This window comes from Oncorhynchus masou, chromosome 22 (assembly GCF_036934945.1).
Source record: "Oncorhynchus masou masou isolate Uvic2021 chromosome 22, UVic_Omas_1.1, whole genome shotgun sequence".
Taxonomy (NCBI): Eukaryota; Metazoa; Chordata; class Actinopteri; order Salmoniformes; family Salmonidae; genus Oncorhynchus; species Oncorhynchus masou.
The window spans coordinates 24,001,199-24,018,584 of NC_088233.1; the positions used below are offsets into that span (position 1 = coordinate 24,001,199).

Below are 17,386 nucleotides of genomic sequence, written 5' to 3' on the forward strand. Positions count from 1 at the left end.
TTTCGTAATCATTATTTTTGTCTCGGAATTCACTTTTTCTAGTTAAATATTTGTGCAATAGAATGTATTATTAAATGCATCATGAAGCCTCTTATTAAAAGGTTAGTTAGGATTAGTAAATGTGTTAATATGCTGTTCTCATGATACAAAGATCCTATTGAGAACTGTACTGTACCTCAAAACCACACCAACTTCAATTTCATGACACATTTCCATTCACAGTAATAATAAAAACGTCCATGTTAGAGGTGATGAATTAGGGAAATTAAGGCGTATTAAAGCAGTCTTCAGCCTGGGTGCAAGCTGGAGAACTAATTTAGTGAAAATTAGTCACAAACTTGGTTGGATCTAAAACTGTACTTCAATTACATACTTTAATTATAGTCATGTTTTTCCATAAGCTATATTACAAATGTAACTTGCTCCAAACATTTATGTCATTCCATCTTCACATAAGTAGGAAAACAAATTATAAAGATGCCATTTGATCTCAGAGGGAACTGACAGTTTCAAATTTGACTGAATTGGTCAAATTTGAAAAGGGAATGTTCGTTCTAATAGACTCAATCAACACTCAAGAGCTATAAAATGTTAAGTCATGTAAATCGCACACCGGACTCACAATGGTGCTGTAGTCGTGAGTATGTGATACTAGAAGTATAGTGCATTCAGAAAGTTCATAAAAACCTTCGTTTTCCACATTTCTTTACATTATAGCCTTATTCTAAAATTGATTAAATATTGAATTTGTTTCATCCATCTACACACAATACCCCATAATACCAAAAACAGGTTTTTAGAAATTGGCAAATTTATAAGAAATAAAAAACAGAAATACCTTATTTACATAAGTATTCAGACCCTTTGCTATGAGACTTGAAATTGAGCTCAGGTGCATCCTGTTTTCAATGATCGTCCTTGATATTTCTACAACTTGATTGGAGTCCAACTGTGGTAAATTCAATTGATTGGAAGTGATTTGGAAAGACACACACGTCTATATAAGGTCCAACAGTTGACAGTGCATGTCAGAGCAAAAATCATGGGGTCGAAGGAATTGTCCGTAGAGCTCCGAGACAGGATTGTGTCAAGGCACAGTGAAGTGTACCAAAACATTTCTGCAGCATTGAAGGTCCAAAAACACAGTGGCCTCAATCGTTCGTAAATGGAATAAGTTTGGAACCACCAACCCTTCCAAGAGCTGACCACCTGGCCAAACTGAGCAATCAGGGGAGAAAGGCTTTGGTCAGGGAGGTGAACAAGAACCCGATAGTCATTTACAGAGCTCCAGAGTTCCTGTGGACTGGAAGACTAGTCAGGATCGAGGTACAGAGGACAGTACAGAGATCCTTGATGAAAAACTGTTCCAGAGCGCTCAGGACCTGATTGGGGCGAAGGTTCACCTTCCAACAGGACAGTGACCCTAAGCCCACAGCCAAGACAACACAGCAGTGACTTTGGGACAAGTCCAGGGTTCCCACACCGTCTTAAACATCAAATTCAATTACTTTTCAAGTTGAAGTTGAAGAGCTAAGTAACTCCTCCTTTATTTCATTAGCACCAGCTTAACACAAAACATGTCGCAGAGCAAAAATATGACCTTGTTTTTCCATGAACATGACCAAATAAATAGGCAAATAAAAAACACATGGCCATAAATAGTTTTGCAACAAAAGATGAGACGAAAATCTAAATAAATAAAACATTTCCCCAACCATTGTGTTCTGGGGTTGTTGGCCTTTTTGGTTAATTTGTTTTTCTTTATTTTATCGCTTACTCATTGAGTAGTGTTTTGCCCAACCCTTGCTTTTTGCTGCTATGCCCCTTCATTTACTTTTCAGGTCATTCCATTTTTCATTGAGTAGTGTTTCTATTTTAGCTGCTTGTGCTCTTATCTTTACCACCCTTTCTCAGGCTATTGGACTTGGCAATAAGAGTGAGGTTGCCTGTGCTCTCCTTTTTGAGTGCAAATTTGTCTGCTGAGGTCTCGAGAGCATTTATGTCATCTGTCAGTCTTCTTTTCTTCCCTTTAAGTTAATCTATAAGATCTTTTCTCTTTCTGTTTTTTGCTCATCCATTCTTCTGTCTCTGTTCTTCTTGATGTGTCACATACTCTGCCTTGCAGATGCCACTGACACAAGCGGCGGTCTGTCAATGCAAACATTATGTATGCCACCCACAGCTCTTATGTGGTCAACTAAATATCTCTGTGCTACATATGAATCTTGTTTCAAGTTCTCCACTTCAATCTGCCGATTGATGGAGAATCCGCGCTCTACTGAGGCTTGCCTGTGTGACAGTAAGAGGAGTTGGCTGCAAAGTCTCCATAAATTTGAGCTCTTTGTCCTATGACAAACTCATGTAAAAATGTGTCCAAGCTGTCTTGGACAGGATCAAAGTTTACAAACTCTGAGTGAAGATGACTATTTACAAGGTAGGTCAGGGCCTTGTTCAATTTTGCTGTACACAGCATCTTTCCATTTGTGCCTGCCATTTCCCTGCGGACAAGTCTCTCACAATTCTTTCAGTAACAAAGCCCAAGTCGACATGTGAGGAGTCGATGTGATTTGATGACTCTCACACCTCGACATCAATACGTTTTTGAGGGGTCTTCGCTTCTTTCATGAGGTCTGGCTTAATTCATCTGCTCATCAAGCTCTTAATCACCTTGAACAAGTCTGCAGAGAGAAATTACACCATGGGCTTATCGGTCTGGTAGCGTGTGAGGAATGGTGTCACTTCTTTGCTCACTGACAAGATGAAATTCAGTTTTGCTGTCATGAGAGGTTCCTTAACGGCCTCCTGAATCACCTCAAAGGACTTTGTGCCTGCATATGGACCGCTCTTCTCTACAGCCTTCACATATGTTGCCATATGGGGTAAAAACTCTAAAGCTCTTTCAAGCAAGGATGCATTTTCAACCCACTGTGTCTTGCAAAACTTAAGTGACATTGGGGGATCTGATGAACCAATGATTTTAAAGCAGTCCACCCTGCGGGCTGGAGTATCCTTCAGAAGTTGGTACATAGCATGCAGTACACTGTCGACTTTCCACTCTCTCTTCCACTCCCTTCTGAAATGCTCCATGTACAATATGGAGACCGCAACTGCCAATGTCTATAAGGTGTACATCAAAATCTAGGAGGGACTTCTCAACCTTTCAGTAAAATGACCAATTTACATTTGGTCCACCCATGGAGATCTGAACCATGTTTTTCTTTGGTAGATCTTTGGTGCTCTTCTCATAGACATTTTTAACCCTAACCCTTTAAGGTCAAACACTATCACATGTCCCAAACCCCAATTTAGAATCATAAAATCTCATCACAACTTTGTCCTCATCCCATAAACGGACATGAAAGTCACACTGTTTTGACTGTGTTTTTCTGTTAAGGCTCTCATCAAAGAGAAGTACATAGTTCTCCTCCCCAGCAGACATTTTTTTAGACAAGTGCTTGAAATGAGGAGCCAAGCCATGTGTGCACAAATAGCTGGACTTTGTTGCCGCACACGTTGAAGTCTTGGCTATTGCACTCTGGGAACATCTGAGAACAGCACACTTAGGGAGTAAAACTTTTTTTTTTTATCAAACACTTATTTCTGTTTCTAGCCTGTGTGTGTGAATGTGTGTTACAGGGAGAATATGAAATATGAAAACAAACGTTCCTAAAAAACAATGTTACAGGTAAGTTTATAAACCATGCCACTTACCCGTGCTTTCACTAGAGTGGAAAGAGTAGACACTCGATCATATTCAGACACCACAATGTGTCCTCTTTGGGAACGCCAGTTAAGACGGACTGTCAAACGTTAATTTGACCGAAAAAGTATGTAACGTTAAAAGTTAATTTACCCAACCACGAAGAGAGAATAAAATCTAGCTAACTAATTAACGTTAGTAACTAAGCATGGTTGTTGTATTCCTTTCTACATGTTACCAGGGGTAGGACATAACCGCTTTTAACTTGAGTGCCGTGATGTGACGCTCCAACATGGCCCGTCGCAGCTGCTTCGCCCTTGCCGTTAACTTTTGATTTGCTGCAGGCTCTGCATCGGAACATATGGATGTCCCGCGGATCTTTACCAAGCCAGTCTTTGTAAATGTCTTTGGGAGGGCCACGAGTCCAGGAATATACATTTTCCAGGCATAACTTAAGGTTCGTTAGATTTCTCACTTACCGCCGTTTAACCTGCGTCATTCAACTTCAAATCACTCATGCATGTGACCGTCGCACTTCCTCAGGGCAGGTGGCCGGTGAAACAAGGACACACAAAAGGCAAACATACAGCGGAACGTAGCCTATTACTGACGTAAAAAAATGTTTAATAACTGCAATTTCTATTTTTGCACAGGATGTATAAATTCAAACACTTTCAATGTCCCATGACTATTTTCAAAAACTTAAAGCCTCTATTTTCTCTCAAATTCACAAACTTCCAAGGACCCGTGGGAAACCTAGACAAGTGTCAATGTCCTTGCGTGGCCCAGCCAGAGCCCGAACTTTACCTGATCGAACAACTCTCAAGATCTGCAAATAGCTCTGCAGCAAAGCTCCCCATCCAACCTGGCAGAGCTTGCGAGAATCTGCAGGTATGGGAGAAACTCCCAATACAGGTGTGCCAAGCTTGTAGCTTCATACCAAAGGCTTGAGGCTGTAATCACTGCCAAAGGCACTTCAACAAAGTACTGAGTAAAGGGTCTTAATACTTATGTAAATGTGATATTTCAATACATTTGCAAACACTTAAAAACCTGTTTTTGCTTTGTCATTATGGGATTATTGCGTGTAGAATGAAGAGGGGGAAAAAAACTATTGAGTCCGCTTTAGAATAAGGCTGTAACGTAACAAAATGTGGGAAAAGTTATGGGGTCTGAATACTTTCCGAATGCTCTATAGTATAGGAACTAAACTTAATTGCAAAGCCTGAAATTACAGTTCAATTGAGTCAAGGACATGAGGACCAAGTGCTTATCCAATTCAAATTTCCATCAACCTAGCATACGCAATTAAGAATCACTCATACGGATCTACTTGTTCTAAACAGCAAGACCACTCGGAAACTCATTGCTTTTTTTGTACATTTTGTATTTATTAAGAGATATATTACAAATGCTTAGACTCCTCTGGGTGTCTTGAAGTTCATTCCGACAGTTGGCTGGGTGACCTGCAGGTTGGACAGACTGCCGAAGTCCTGGAGGAAAGAGAAAGATTAAATTCAATTTCACCATCAAGTAACCACCAGAATACACCACAAGTTCATGCTAACGATGTAAACCACAGAGCCTTGTCTCATACCCCGTGAGTAGTTTCACCCTGAAGTTAAGATTGTGGAGGATGTTGAATACAGGGTGTGACAGGAACCGGTATGCCAACAAAACACAGGAACATTTTTCAAAGTCACTGCCATAGCCACCTTCGATACAGGGTTTAAGCCACGGTGTTATCTTAAGGCTAATCATACTTTTGTGTATGTGGACACCCCTTCAAATGAGTTGATTTGGCCATTTCAGCCACAACCTTTGCTGACTGGTATATAAAATTGAGTACACCGCCATGAAATCGCCATAGACAAACATTAGCAGTAGAATGGCCTTACTGAACCGAGCTCAGTGACTTTCAACGTGGCACCATCATTGGATGCCACCTTTCCAACAAGTCAGTTTGTCAAATTGCCCTACTAGAGCTGCCCCTGTAAACTAAGTGTGTTTTTGTGAAGTGGAAACGTCTAAGAGCGACAACGGCTCAGTTGCGAAGTGGTAGGCCACACAAGCTCACGGAACAGGACCGCTGAGTGCTGAAGCTTATTAAAAATTGATATATATATAAAATATCAATCTCCTGTCCTCGGTTGCAACACGCACTACAGAGTTCCAAACTGCCTCGAAGCAACATCAGCACAAGAACTGTTCGTCGGGAGCTTCATGAAATGGGTTTCCATGGCCGAGCAGCCACACATAAGCCTAAAATCACCATGCACAATGCCAAGCATCGGCTTGAGTGGTGTAAAGCTCGCCGCCAATTTGACTCTGGGGCAGTGGAAAAGTGTACTCTGGAGTGATGAATCATGCTTCACCATCTGGCAGTCCGACAGACGAATCTGTGTTTGGCGGATGCCAGAAGGCTAACTGTCCGAATGCATTGTGCCAACTGTAAAGTTTAGTGGAGGAGGAATAATGGTCTGGGGCTGTTTTACATGGTTCGAGCTCGGCCCCTTAATTCCAGTGAAGAGAAATCTTAATGCTACAGCAAACAAAGACATCCTAGACGATCCTGTGCTTCGAACTTTGTGGCAACCGTTTGGTAAAGGCCCTTTTCTGTTTCAGCATGACAATGCCACTGTGCACAAAGCGAGTTCCATACACAAGCAGGTGTCCACATACTTTGGATCAGGTAGGGTTTATTCATCATGAAGACACCAAACGTAACTGCCTGCGAGGGACTTACCAGTAGTTTGAGCATCTCCTTGGTGTCAGGGTCCACCTCTATGATCTCCTGGTCAAGAGCAGAAACCTGGAAACAGAAAAGTTAGTGGTAATGCATCACGTCAACACTGTCCAAACACATTAGTAATAGTGTGCATAGTAAACTGGCAACAGTTAAATAAATCAATTCAACAGAGCGCAACAGCAGTTACTGGCTGCCTAGGGCAACGTTTACAGGCCTGGCAACTTTTTTAGAGTACCAGACGCGAGTGGCAATTTGGGGTTCTTTCCCCCTGCACGCTTGTGCGCGCTGTTTATGAGTCTGATTGCAACTATATTATTGTACCAAATCAAGTCTATATAAGGTTGGAATACTTATTTGAGCGCATTCCATTCACACATTTGTAAAAGTCACTAACAAGTTCTAATTAGAAACAACACACCAAGGGACTTTATTCTTGGTGGTTTTTTTTAAATTAATTAAAAATGCACATATTTATTAAAACGTGTACAAATATCTTACCCACAATACATTTTTTCTCTCTGATATGACAAATGTTTGAAGCAGAGCATGAGTATCAAATAAACATGTTATTCGTAAAAAAACGAAAAAGCTATGATAGGAAACAGTGGTTGAGAACAAATCTTCGGGAGACCTTCAAATGTTCAGGAAATTATTTCCTCGGCACATTTGCCGGGTAGCTGAGGGAGTCTCCATACTGGGTTTTGTTCTTGGAAACAAGACAGAATATTAGTTCGCAGTCTGCACTCAAGACTCCATTTAATGCAAAGATGTTTATATTGATTTTTTTATTATACTTCTGTAATGCTTTGTGATGTGGCTCCTAATTACAGTTACAATCATTCAGGTTGAGTGATGCGTCAAACACAACTAATGGGACGCAGAATTAAATGTACATCACACTCGCACAAATGCGACCAGTTATTTTTTGTATTTGCATTTAATTTCTTTCACTAGAAATGCGAGTGAACACTTTAGAGCCCAATGAATCTCCATCTTACGTTCGCTAACGTTAGCTTGAAACAATTAGTTTACCTTTCCACAACACACATAGTGAAAAGGGATTTATCCATGCTTTTACATACATCTGACAGTTGGCAAACTCAGCATCACAACATACAGGAGGGGCAAACACGGGGTAGCTACGTTGAATAATGATGTATTAATCTCCATGTCTGTTGCCAACTCCGTACGTGTCTGTTGCAGTCTGAGTATCAGGATGTTAAATCCACTGAGTAAATATTTGATTAAATAAAAAATAAAATCAGGCCCTATTCATTTCTGCGTAATTTTAACTCGGATCTCATACCTGGACAGAGAATTGCGAAGTTGGAACGCAAAATACGTGCATGTTGGCAGGTCTAGGTTTACGATGTTACCACATTGTTTGAAAGATACAGGGTTTGACAGGAACCAGTATTCCAACAAACACGGGAAAAGCTTTCAAGATCACTATTCCTGTACTATCAATGACTATGGCAACAGTCATGCCATAGTCACTTTCGATACAGGGCAAATCAAAGAATGAGAATTTGACTGACTCAAAAGTTATTTCGCATTCCAACTATACACTAAAGATAACCAATGGCAGCAAATAAAGGAAATAAATGACCCAAAGAGGTTTATGGATGCATCTTTCCGCACCTAGGCAAAGTAGAAACATGCATAGTAGAGGTCGACCAATTAAATCGGAATGGCCGATTTCAAATTTTCCTAATCAGAAATCTGTATTTTTGGGCGCCGTTTTTGCAGATTCTTTTCCCCCCCCGAGGCAAGTCAGTTAAGAACACATTCTTATTTTCAATGACGGCCTAGGAACGGTGGGTTAACTGCCTTGTTCAGGGGAAGAACGACAGATTTTCACCTTGTCAGCTCAGGGGATCCAATCTTGCAACCTTACACTTAACTAGTCCAACGCTCTAACCACCTGCCCTCTCATCACCCTCCACGAGGAGCCTGCCTGTTACGCGAATGCAGTAGAAGCCAAGGTAAGTTGCTAGCTAGCATTAAACTTCCCATTAAAAAAATCAATCATAATCACTAGTTATAACTACACATGGTTGATGATACTCGTTTATCTAGCGTGTCCTGCATCGCATATAATCGATGCGGTGTGTATCGTTGCTCCAATGTGTACCTAACCATAAACACCAATGACTTTCTTAAAATCATTACACAGAAGTATATATTTTTAAACCTGCATATTTAGCTAAAAGAATTCTAGGTTAGCAGGCAATATTAACCAGGTGAAATTGTGTCATTTCTCTTCTCTCTCTTCAATTGTTCATTGCACTCAGAGTCGGGGTATATGCAACAGTTTGGGCTGCCTGGCTCATTGCGAACTAATTTGCCAGAATTTTACACAGTTATGACATAACATTGAAGGTTGTGCATTGTAACAAGAATATTTCGACTTAGGGATGCCACCCGTTAGATAAAACACCGAAAGTTTCCGTATTTCACTGAAATAAATGTTTTGTTTTCGAAATGATAGTTGCCGGATTCAACCATATTAATGACCAAAGGCTCGTATTTTTGTGTGTTATTATGTTCTAATTACATCTGATTTGATAGAGCAGTCTGACGAGCGATAATAGGCAGCAGCAGGCTCGTAAGCATTCATTCAAACAAAACTTTCAAGCCTAATGGCTGGTGTAACCGATGTGAAATGGCTAGCTAGTTAGCTGGGTGTGCGCTAATAGCGTTTCAAACATCACTTGCTCTGAGACTGCAAGGGCCGTGGCTTTTGTGGAGCGATGGGTAACGCCGCTTTGAGTGTGGCTGTTGTCGATGTGTTCCTGGTTCGAGCTCAGGTAGGGGCGAGGAGAGGGACGGAAGCCATACTGTTACACTGGCAATACTATAGTGCCTATAAGAACATCCAATAGTCAAAGGTATATGAAATACAAATGGTATAGAGAGAAATAGTCCTATAAATACTATAGTAACCACAACCTAAAACCGCTTACCTTGGAACAATGAAGTCTCATGTTAAAAGGAACCACCAACTTTCATATGTTCTGAGCAAGGAACTCAAACGCCAGCTTTTTTTAGATGGCACATATTGCACTTTCACTTCCAACAGTTTTTGCAATATTTAAACCAAATTAAACATGTTTCATTATTTGAGGCTAAATTGATTTTATTGATGTATTATATTAAGTTAAAATAAGGGTTCATTCAGTATTGTTGTAATTGTCATCATTACAAACAAAAAATTTAAATAAAAATCGGCCGATTAATCGGTATCGGTGCCAGCAAGTAGATGCACTGTGCTCCGATGCTCAAAAGTGTGGGTGGGGACACTTACCTCTGGGACGTAGTTGTCCCTCCTCTCCCTCTCCTCCTCCTGCAGCTTGATGGAGATGCCTCTGACGGGACCCCTCTGGATGCGCTTCATCAGATGGGTCACATACCTAAGAGCACAAACCAGAATTCAGTTAATTCGTGTACAACATCACAATTGTAACAGCATCAGATCAGACCATGGGTTCAAACAAAAATATTTATGCTAGATCACTGAAAACTAGTCTAACATGAGAATTAGGTTTCACTCAAGTTTAGGTTGTTGCGGACGAGAAAGATGTTTGAAAGACAGGGTTTGACAGGAAAAGGTTTGCCAACAAACACGGTAAAATATTTCTGTCACAATTCACGTAACATCAATGACCATGGCAACAGTTGCGCCAGTCACTTTCGATACAGGGTTTTATGTGGCAAACTAGCAATAATCAGCTAGGTCAGGGATATGATATAAACAATAACTACCTCCAAGCCATGCTATTAGAAGTAGCGTTTTGAAATCCAACCTGATTGAAGTGCAGCATAGTACATGTCATATGAAACATCTTTCTCTAAGGAGGACCTGAGCACTAGGACCATGCCTCAGGACTACCTGGCCTGATGACTCCTTGCTGGCCCCAGTCCACCTGGCCGTGCTGCTGCTCCAGTTTCAACTGTTCTGCCTGCGGCTATGGAAACCTGACCTGTTCACCGGACGTGCTACCTGTCCCAGACCTGCTGTTTTCAACTCTCTATAGAGACAGCAGGAGCGGTAAAAGCTACTCTCAATGATCGGCTATGAAAAGCCAACTGACATTTACTCCTGAGGTGCTGACCTGTTGCACCATCTACAACCACTGTGATTATTATTATTTGACCCTGCTGGTCATATATGAACATTTGAACATCTTGGCCATGTTTTGATATAATATCCACCTGGCACAGCCAGAAGAGGCCGGGTCCCTCTAGGATCTGGCCTTTCTATGGAGTTTTTCCTAGCCACTGTGCTTCTACACCTGTATTGCTTGCTGTTTGGGGGTTTAGGCTGGGTTTCTGTACAGCATTTTGTGACACCAGCTGATGTAAGGCTTTATACATAAATTTGATTCATGAAATTAAAAAAAATACTTCAGCATTGAAAAAAAGCAAAGGCGCCAATTAGCTGACACCGGCATCCCAAAATGTCTGCTGTGGTTTCTGCAACCTATCATGAGGATGAAAAGGGCCGTTTCCAGAAAAACGAGCAGCCATTTCATCTTCTCAGTATAACAGTTGGAGTAACGGGACAATTCAGAGTACAACGCATTTCTCATCCATGATCGCGGTACGTTTTCCGAGCCATATCTCGTGCTGGCTCCGTGGTGACTTCATTTAAGAAAATTGCCTGTCCGACCCTGTAGTGCAGCTGTGAGGAAGTGTAAGGTGTCGGATCTGCTGGCTACACCCAAAACTAGACCCAGGAGTTAAGACACGGGTGACTTCCAAATTGAGAACAAAGAAAATATCACCACGGTTGGTTGAACATTGCTGTTCAACGTTGTCTACGCAACATCTGCTGCTTGACCTCAGACAAGCTTTATATATGTCACTGAGGTTCGAGTCAGCTTGGCTATTAGAGACAATAAAGCTGAAGAAACCAGACTCACCCAGCGATCTTGTTGCGGAGCTTCTTGCTGGGGATGATAGCGATCTCTTCGCACACCCTCTTGTTGGTGTGGAAGTCATTTCCCAGCCGGGTGTAGTACTTCTCAATAATGACCCGGGCGGCTTTTTTCACCGTCTTGGTCCTGACTCGTCCCTGTGGAACAAAGGAGTTGTGCAAATGACTAGGTTATCCTGATCTCCTGAACGTTCAGAATGGACTTACATTTAATTAATTTAAAATATCTGAGAGAACCAGGGTTCGGTAGGGACTTAGGACCCATCGAACACGGGAAAGACCCTCAATTCACGTTTCCTGTACTATCATTGACCTGGCCACTTTCGATACAGGGTTCAACGTAAATTACATTTCAAAAGCGGTTGACATTTTAGGAGGTTTAAGTACGCCAACGGCTGGCATGACCAGGCAAGCTACATTTGGATCTAACATACAAGGTTGTACCTAATACTAACGAGCTAGCAACTTTGCGCAGACTGTCTACCTAGCCAACTACCTACTTGCTTGTAAATGGATCTCACGATTAACTACACCAGTGAGTAAGTCAGAAACAATGGCTACCCTACATTGGGAAAACAGACCACCTATGGTTAATTAGCTAGTAGGATGATTCCGCAATCAGCTAGTTAGCTACGCTAATCAGTACCACGGAACAAAATGTATTTCTTACAAACAGTTGGAACCAACGTGCAAAACCACTAACCACATAGCGGAAAATGTGTACAATATTAAAGTCATGACCAGTTCTCTACTGATTGTAATCAAATCAAGACATGGAAAACGTGGTTGTTCATGTGCAGCCAAATGCTAGCATAATGCTTCTTCCGTTAGCATCTCGGAGAACCCTTGTCATATTGTTCAAAAAATCTGCCAGGAAGGGCATCCTAACGCAATATTTCACTGCGATTGCGTAATATATACAACATTTCACTATTCTAGAGATAAATACCATTTTGGATACTAAAAAACTGAGGATTACGATAGATTTAGAGGGGTTGTAAATGTTGAAGTACCCACCATGTTGAATCGGGCTGGTAGAAGAGGACCATACAAGCGCTTCAGCGGAAGTATAATAAGAGGGCACGCGGATGTGGGAAACCAAAGGGAAAAGGGTGCCACCCCCTAGTGGTAGAAAAATTCGCAAAAATATACAACCAGACTTGCAGTTCATTACAGCTATATTACTGTACAATTGGTTTCCCCAGTTGAGTGAAATTATTGCGCGTAAGTGCGGCAGTTCGTCTAGCGGTTAAGAGCGTTGGCCAAGTGACCGAAAAGCCACTGGTTCTATCCCCGAGCTGACTAGGGGGAAAAAGTGTCGATGTGCTCTTCACGTTTTTATTTGTATTTTATTTAACCTTTATTTAACTAGGCAAGTCAGTTAATAACAAATTCTTATTTACACGTCTGGAGGAAACATGGCACCATCCCTACGGTGAAGCATGGTGGTGGCAGCATCATGCTGTGGGGATATTTTTCAGCAGCAGGGACTGGGAGACTAATCAGGGTTGAGGCAAAGATTAACGGAGCAAAGTACAGACAGATCCTTGATGAAAACTATGAGGTTTCTGTGTTATGCACTATAGCTCATTACCATATATATGATTTAATATTATCTGCTGTTGGCTTGTGTGGATGTATGTATGTGTTATGCAACATAGCTGACTTGAAACATTGTTAAAAGTATCAGGGCCATGGGACTTTCTCATGATGGAAAAATACAGAGAAGCATGAAGACAGGAACTGTTCAAATTAGTTGGGAGGGGGGCACATTCAGAGCGGGTGTTGCGAGAACAAGCGGTCTTTTGTTAGATAACAGGAGCCAGGTGCGAGATAACGGTATGGAGCATGAGAACCTGGATGTTCTTCACAAGCAAGTTACAACTATCAACAGAAGCGCCAAGAGGCGGGGACCCGCCTGAGCGCCTGCAATAGGCTGGACAAGTTTAAACCACGCCCAGTCTCTACTGTGATAGGCCAACAGACGGGTTGGAACTGTCTATCACAGTATAAAGAATACTGTTTTACATACGTCTGGTCAGTTCTCTGTTTTGCCCTGCGAGGTGGGATAGAGAGCCCGTATATACGAAAATTGCATTTACCACTTATTGCTTAGCTAATAAAAAATACATAGTATACAATCGGTGACTCATTGTCATATTTATCCTGATACCAGATTTGAATTGACGCAATTCTAACAAAACCTGCTCCAGATCACTCAGGACCTCAGACTTGGATGAAGGTTCACCTTCTAACAGGACAACGACCACACATCCAAGACAAAGCAGGATTGGCTTCGGGACAAGTCTCTGAATGTCCTTGAGTGGCCCAGCCAGAGCCTGGACTTCAACCCAATCGAGCATTGTTACAATGGCGCCGGAGAGGAGGGCTGCCGTCTTACCGGCTCTTAACCAACCATGCAATTTTGTTTGTTTTTTCGTGATGTTTGTAACTTGTTTTGTACATAATGTTGCTGCTACCGTCTCTTATGACCGAAAATAGCTTGACCGAAAATAGCTTCTGGACATCAGAACTGTACGAAGAGTTCTTCTTCAATGAGTCGGATGTGAGGAACATACTACTACAGAAACAGGACCAGGCAACAGATCCCCGTGATTCGCCGGAGAAGGAAACAAAGATTTTGTGGAAAAAGATCAGGGTGCCTTGTGAGGATCAGGTGACGAGTGGCTAATCTGCACTTGCTTTCCGTCCTGCTAGCTAATGTTCAATCACTGGAAAATAAATGGGATGAAGCTGAAAGCACGTATATCCTACCAACGGGACATTAAAAACAGTAATATCATTTGTTTCACAGAGTCGTGGCTGAACGACAATATTAAGATTCCTGCATGCAAGCAAAAATGAAAGCATGAAGCACCAGTGACGAGGTATATAAAAAAGTGGTCAGATGAAGCAGATGCTAACTACAGGACTGCTTTGCTAGCACAGATTAGAATATGTTCCCGGGATTCTTCCGATGGCATTGAAGAGTACACCACATCAGTCACTGGCTTTATCAAAAAGTGCATCGGGGATGTCGTCCCTACGGTGATTGTACTTACAGTACCTAACCCAACCAGAAGCCATGGATTACAGGCAACATTCGGACTGAGCTAAAGGGTAGAGCTGCCACTTTCAAGGAGCGGGACTCAAACCCGGAAGCTTATAAGAAATCCCGCTATGCCCTTCGACGAACCATCAAACAGGCAAAGTATCAATATAGGACTAAGATTGAATCGTACTACACCAGCTCTGACGCTTTGCAGGGCTTGCAAACTATTAGAGACAACAAAGGGAAGCACAGCCGAGAGTTGCCAAGTGACACGAGCTTACCAGACAAGCTAAATAACATCTATGCTCGCTTCGAGGCAAGTAACACTGAAACATAAGTGAGAGTATCAGCTGTTCCGGACGACTGAATGATCACACTCTCCGCAGCCGGTGTGAGTAAGACCTTCAAACAGGCGCAGGGCCAGATGGATTACCAGGACGTGTACTCCAAGCATGTGCTGACCAACTGGCAAGTGTCTTCACTGACATTTTCAACCTCTCCCTGTCTGAGTCTGTAATACCAACATGTTTCAAGCAAACCACCATAGTCCATGCCCAAGAACACTAAGGTAACTTGCCTAAATGACTACTGAATGGCTGATCATGGCTCACATCACCACCATTATCCCAGAAACCCTAGATGCACTCCAATTTGCATACTGCACCAACATATCCACAGATTATGCAATCTCTATTGCACTCCACACTGCCCTTTCATACCTGGATAAAAGGAACACCTATGTGAGAATGCTATTAATTTACTACAGCTCAGAGTTCAACACCATAGTGCCCTCAAAGCTCATCACTAAGCTAAGGACCCTGGGACTAAACACCTACCTCTGCAACTGGATCCTGGGCTTCCTGACGGTCTGCCCCCAGGTGGTAAGGGTAGGTAACAACACATCGGCCACGCTGATCCTCAACACGGGGCCCCTCAGGGGTGTGTGTTCAGCCTCCTCCTGTACTCCCTGTTCACTCATGACTGCATGGCCAGGCACAACTCCTGATGACACAACGGGCACTTTTGCTGATGACACAACAGTGGTAGGCCTGATCACAGACAACAATGAGACAGCCTATAGGGAGGAGGTCAGAGACCTGACCGTGTGGTTCAAGGACAACCCCCTCTCCCTCAATGTGATCAAGACAAAGGAGATGATTGTGGACTACAGGAAAAGGAAGGCCGAGCACGCCCCCATTCTCATCGACAGGGCTGTAGTGGAGCAGGTTGAGAGCTTGGTGTCCACATCACCAACAAACTAAGATTGTCCAAGCACACCAAGACAGTCGTGAAGAGGGCACGACAAAACCTATTCCCCCTCAGGAGACTGAAAAGATTTGGCAATGGTCCTCAGATCCTCAAAAGGTTTTACAGCTGCACCATCGAGAGCATCCTGACGTGTTGCATCACTGCCTGGTATGGCAACTACCCGGTTTCTGACCGCAAGGCACTACAGAGGGTAGTGCGTATGGCCCAGTGCATCACAGGGGCCAAGCATAGTCACTTCAATAACTCTACCTACATGTACATATTACCTCCGCACATTGACATTGACTCTGTGCCGCTACCCCCTGTATATAGCCCCGCTATTGTTAATTACTGCTGCTCTTTAATTATTTATTTATTCTTATCTCTTACTTTTTTGGTGGGTATTTTCTTAAAACTGCATTGTTGGTTAAGAGCTTGTAAGTAAGGATTTCACTGTAATGTCTACCTGTTGTATTCGGCGCATGTAACAAATACAATTTGATTTGCCATCTGTGGAGAGACTTGAAAATAGCTGTGCAGCAATGCTCCCCATCCAATCTGACAGAGCTTGAGAGTAGTTGCAGAGAAGAATGGGAGAAACTCCCCAAATACAGGCGTGCCAAGCTTGTAGCGTCATATCCAAGAAGACACAATGCTGTGATTGCTACCAAAGGTGCTTCAACAAAGTACTGAGTAAAGGGTATGTATACTTACGTAAATGTAAAATTTCAGTTTTTTACATCAAATGTTTTTGCTTTGTCATTATCGGGTATTGTGTGTAGATTGATGAGGGAAACAATTATTTAATACATTTTAGAATAAGGCTGTGACTTAACAATGTGGAAAAAGTGAAGGGGTCTGAATACTTTCCAAAGTATAACATGAGAATCCAATTCTATCTGTGTCTGATTCATATGTAATCATTCTGCCAATGCTTTGCTTTTCATTCAGGTGATCATGACAGGTCATCATTATAAGTTAACACTTTGTTCAAGTGTATATTAGTGAAATACAGTATATGCAGTAGTCCCATGTTCATATTCTCAGTCATCTTTTTACACCTCCAGTTCATGAACATGTTTTGGGAAATATGCTTAAAGGGTTACACATTTCACACAATGCATATCAAATCTAAGTTTATTGGTGGCATAGTTACACAGTTTAGCAGATGTTATTGAACCCCACAGTGGAGGTGTCATAATACCCATAAAACCTAGCGGTCAATCAGGGAACTGGTTCCAATCTTTTTTATACCATTCATTTTTCCCATAGGCGATTTTAGAAACACTTCAAATAAGGGCTGTGTTGCGTGTAGGTTTACCCTGGTGTGACGTTTTGATAACAATGTAAATCTCTCGGACATGGTGACTTTTAATGTATTCGGCCCTATTTGTTCTCACATTCGAAAAAGCTAATAAGCATCAAAATAGACATCATGCAAGACTACAAATACCTGCTAGCTCCTGCACATCATCTCTCGCTGAAACCTTTGCGAACAGATATTGTCAATTTAAAACTTGCACAAGAAAATTTTGCCAATTTATTCATGACTACATTTAGCTAACATTTGATAGTTAATCCAGAGATTTTTACCTTTGCCTCGATTTGGCAGTCTCGTCCAGATCAGTTTTTGTAGTTCTTTATAATAGCCACATTAGTAGCTAATTAGCATCTCATTTTTTGCAGGTAATACAGGCA

The 17,386-nt window shown here is 41.9% G+C and overlaps 1 protein-coding gene and 1 non-coding gene across 2 annotated transcripts; both read right to left on the reverse strand.

Annotated features, from left to right (window-relative positions):
* Positions 1-5,066: 5,066 nt before the first annotated feature.
* On the reverse strand, positions 5,067-12,488 carry LOC135509220 (small ribosomal subunit protein eS17). Its single transcript, XM_064929701.1, has 5 exons — positions 12,406-12,488; positions 11,375-11,526; positions 9,757-9,862; positions 6,447-6,512; positions 5,067-5,193 (listed from the first exon to the last, which is right to left on the reverse strand). The coding sequence occupies exons 1-5, from the start codon at positions 12,406-12,408 to the stop codon at positions 5,116-5,118; spliced, it is 405 nt and encodes a 134-aa protein (XP_064785773.1). The 5' UTR covers positions 12,409-12,488; the 3' UTR covers positions 5,067-5,115.
* LOC135509807 (small nucleolar RNA SNORA71) lies at positions 7,831-7,959 on the reverse strand. The gene has a single exon (XR_010450976.1). It is a non-coding gene; the product is annotated as a small nucleolar RNA SNORA71 (small nucleolar RNA).
* Positions 12,489-17,386: the final 4,898 nt, after the last annotated feature.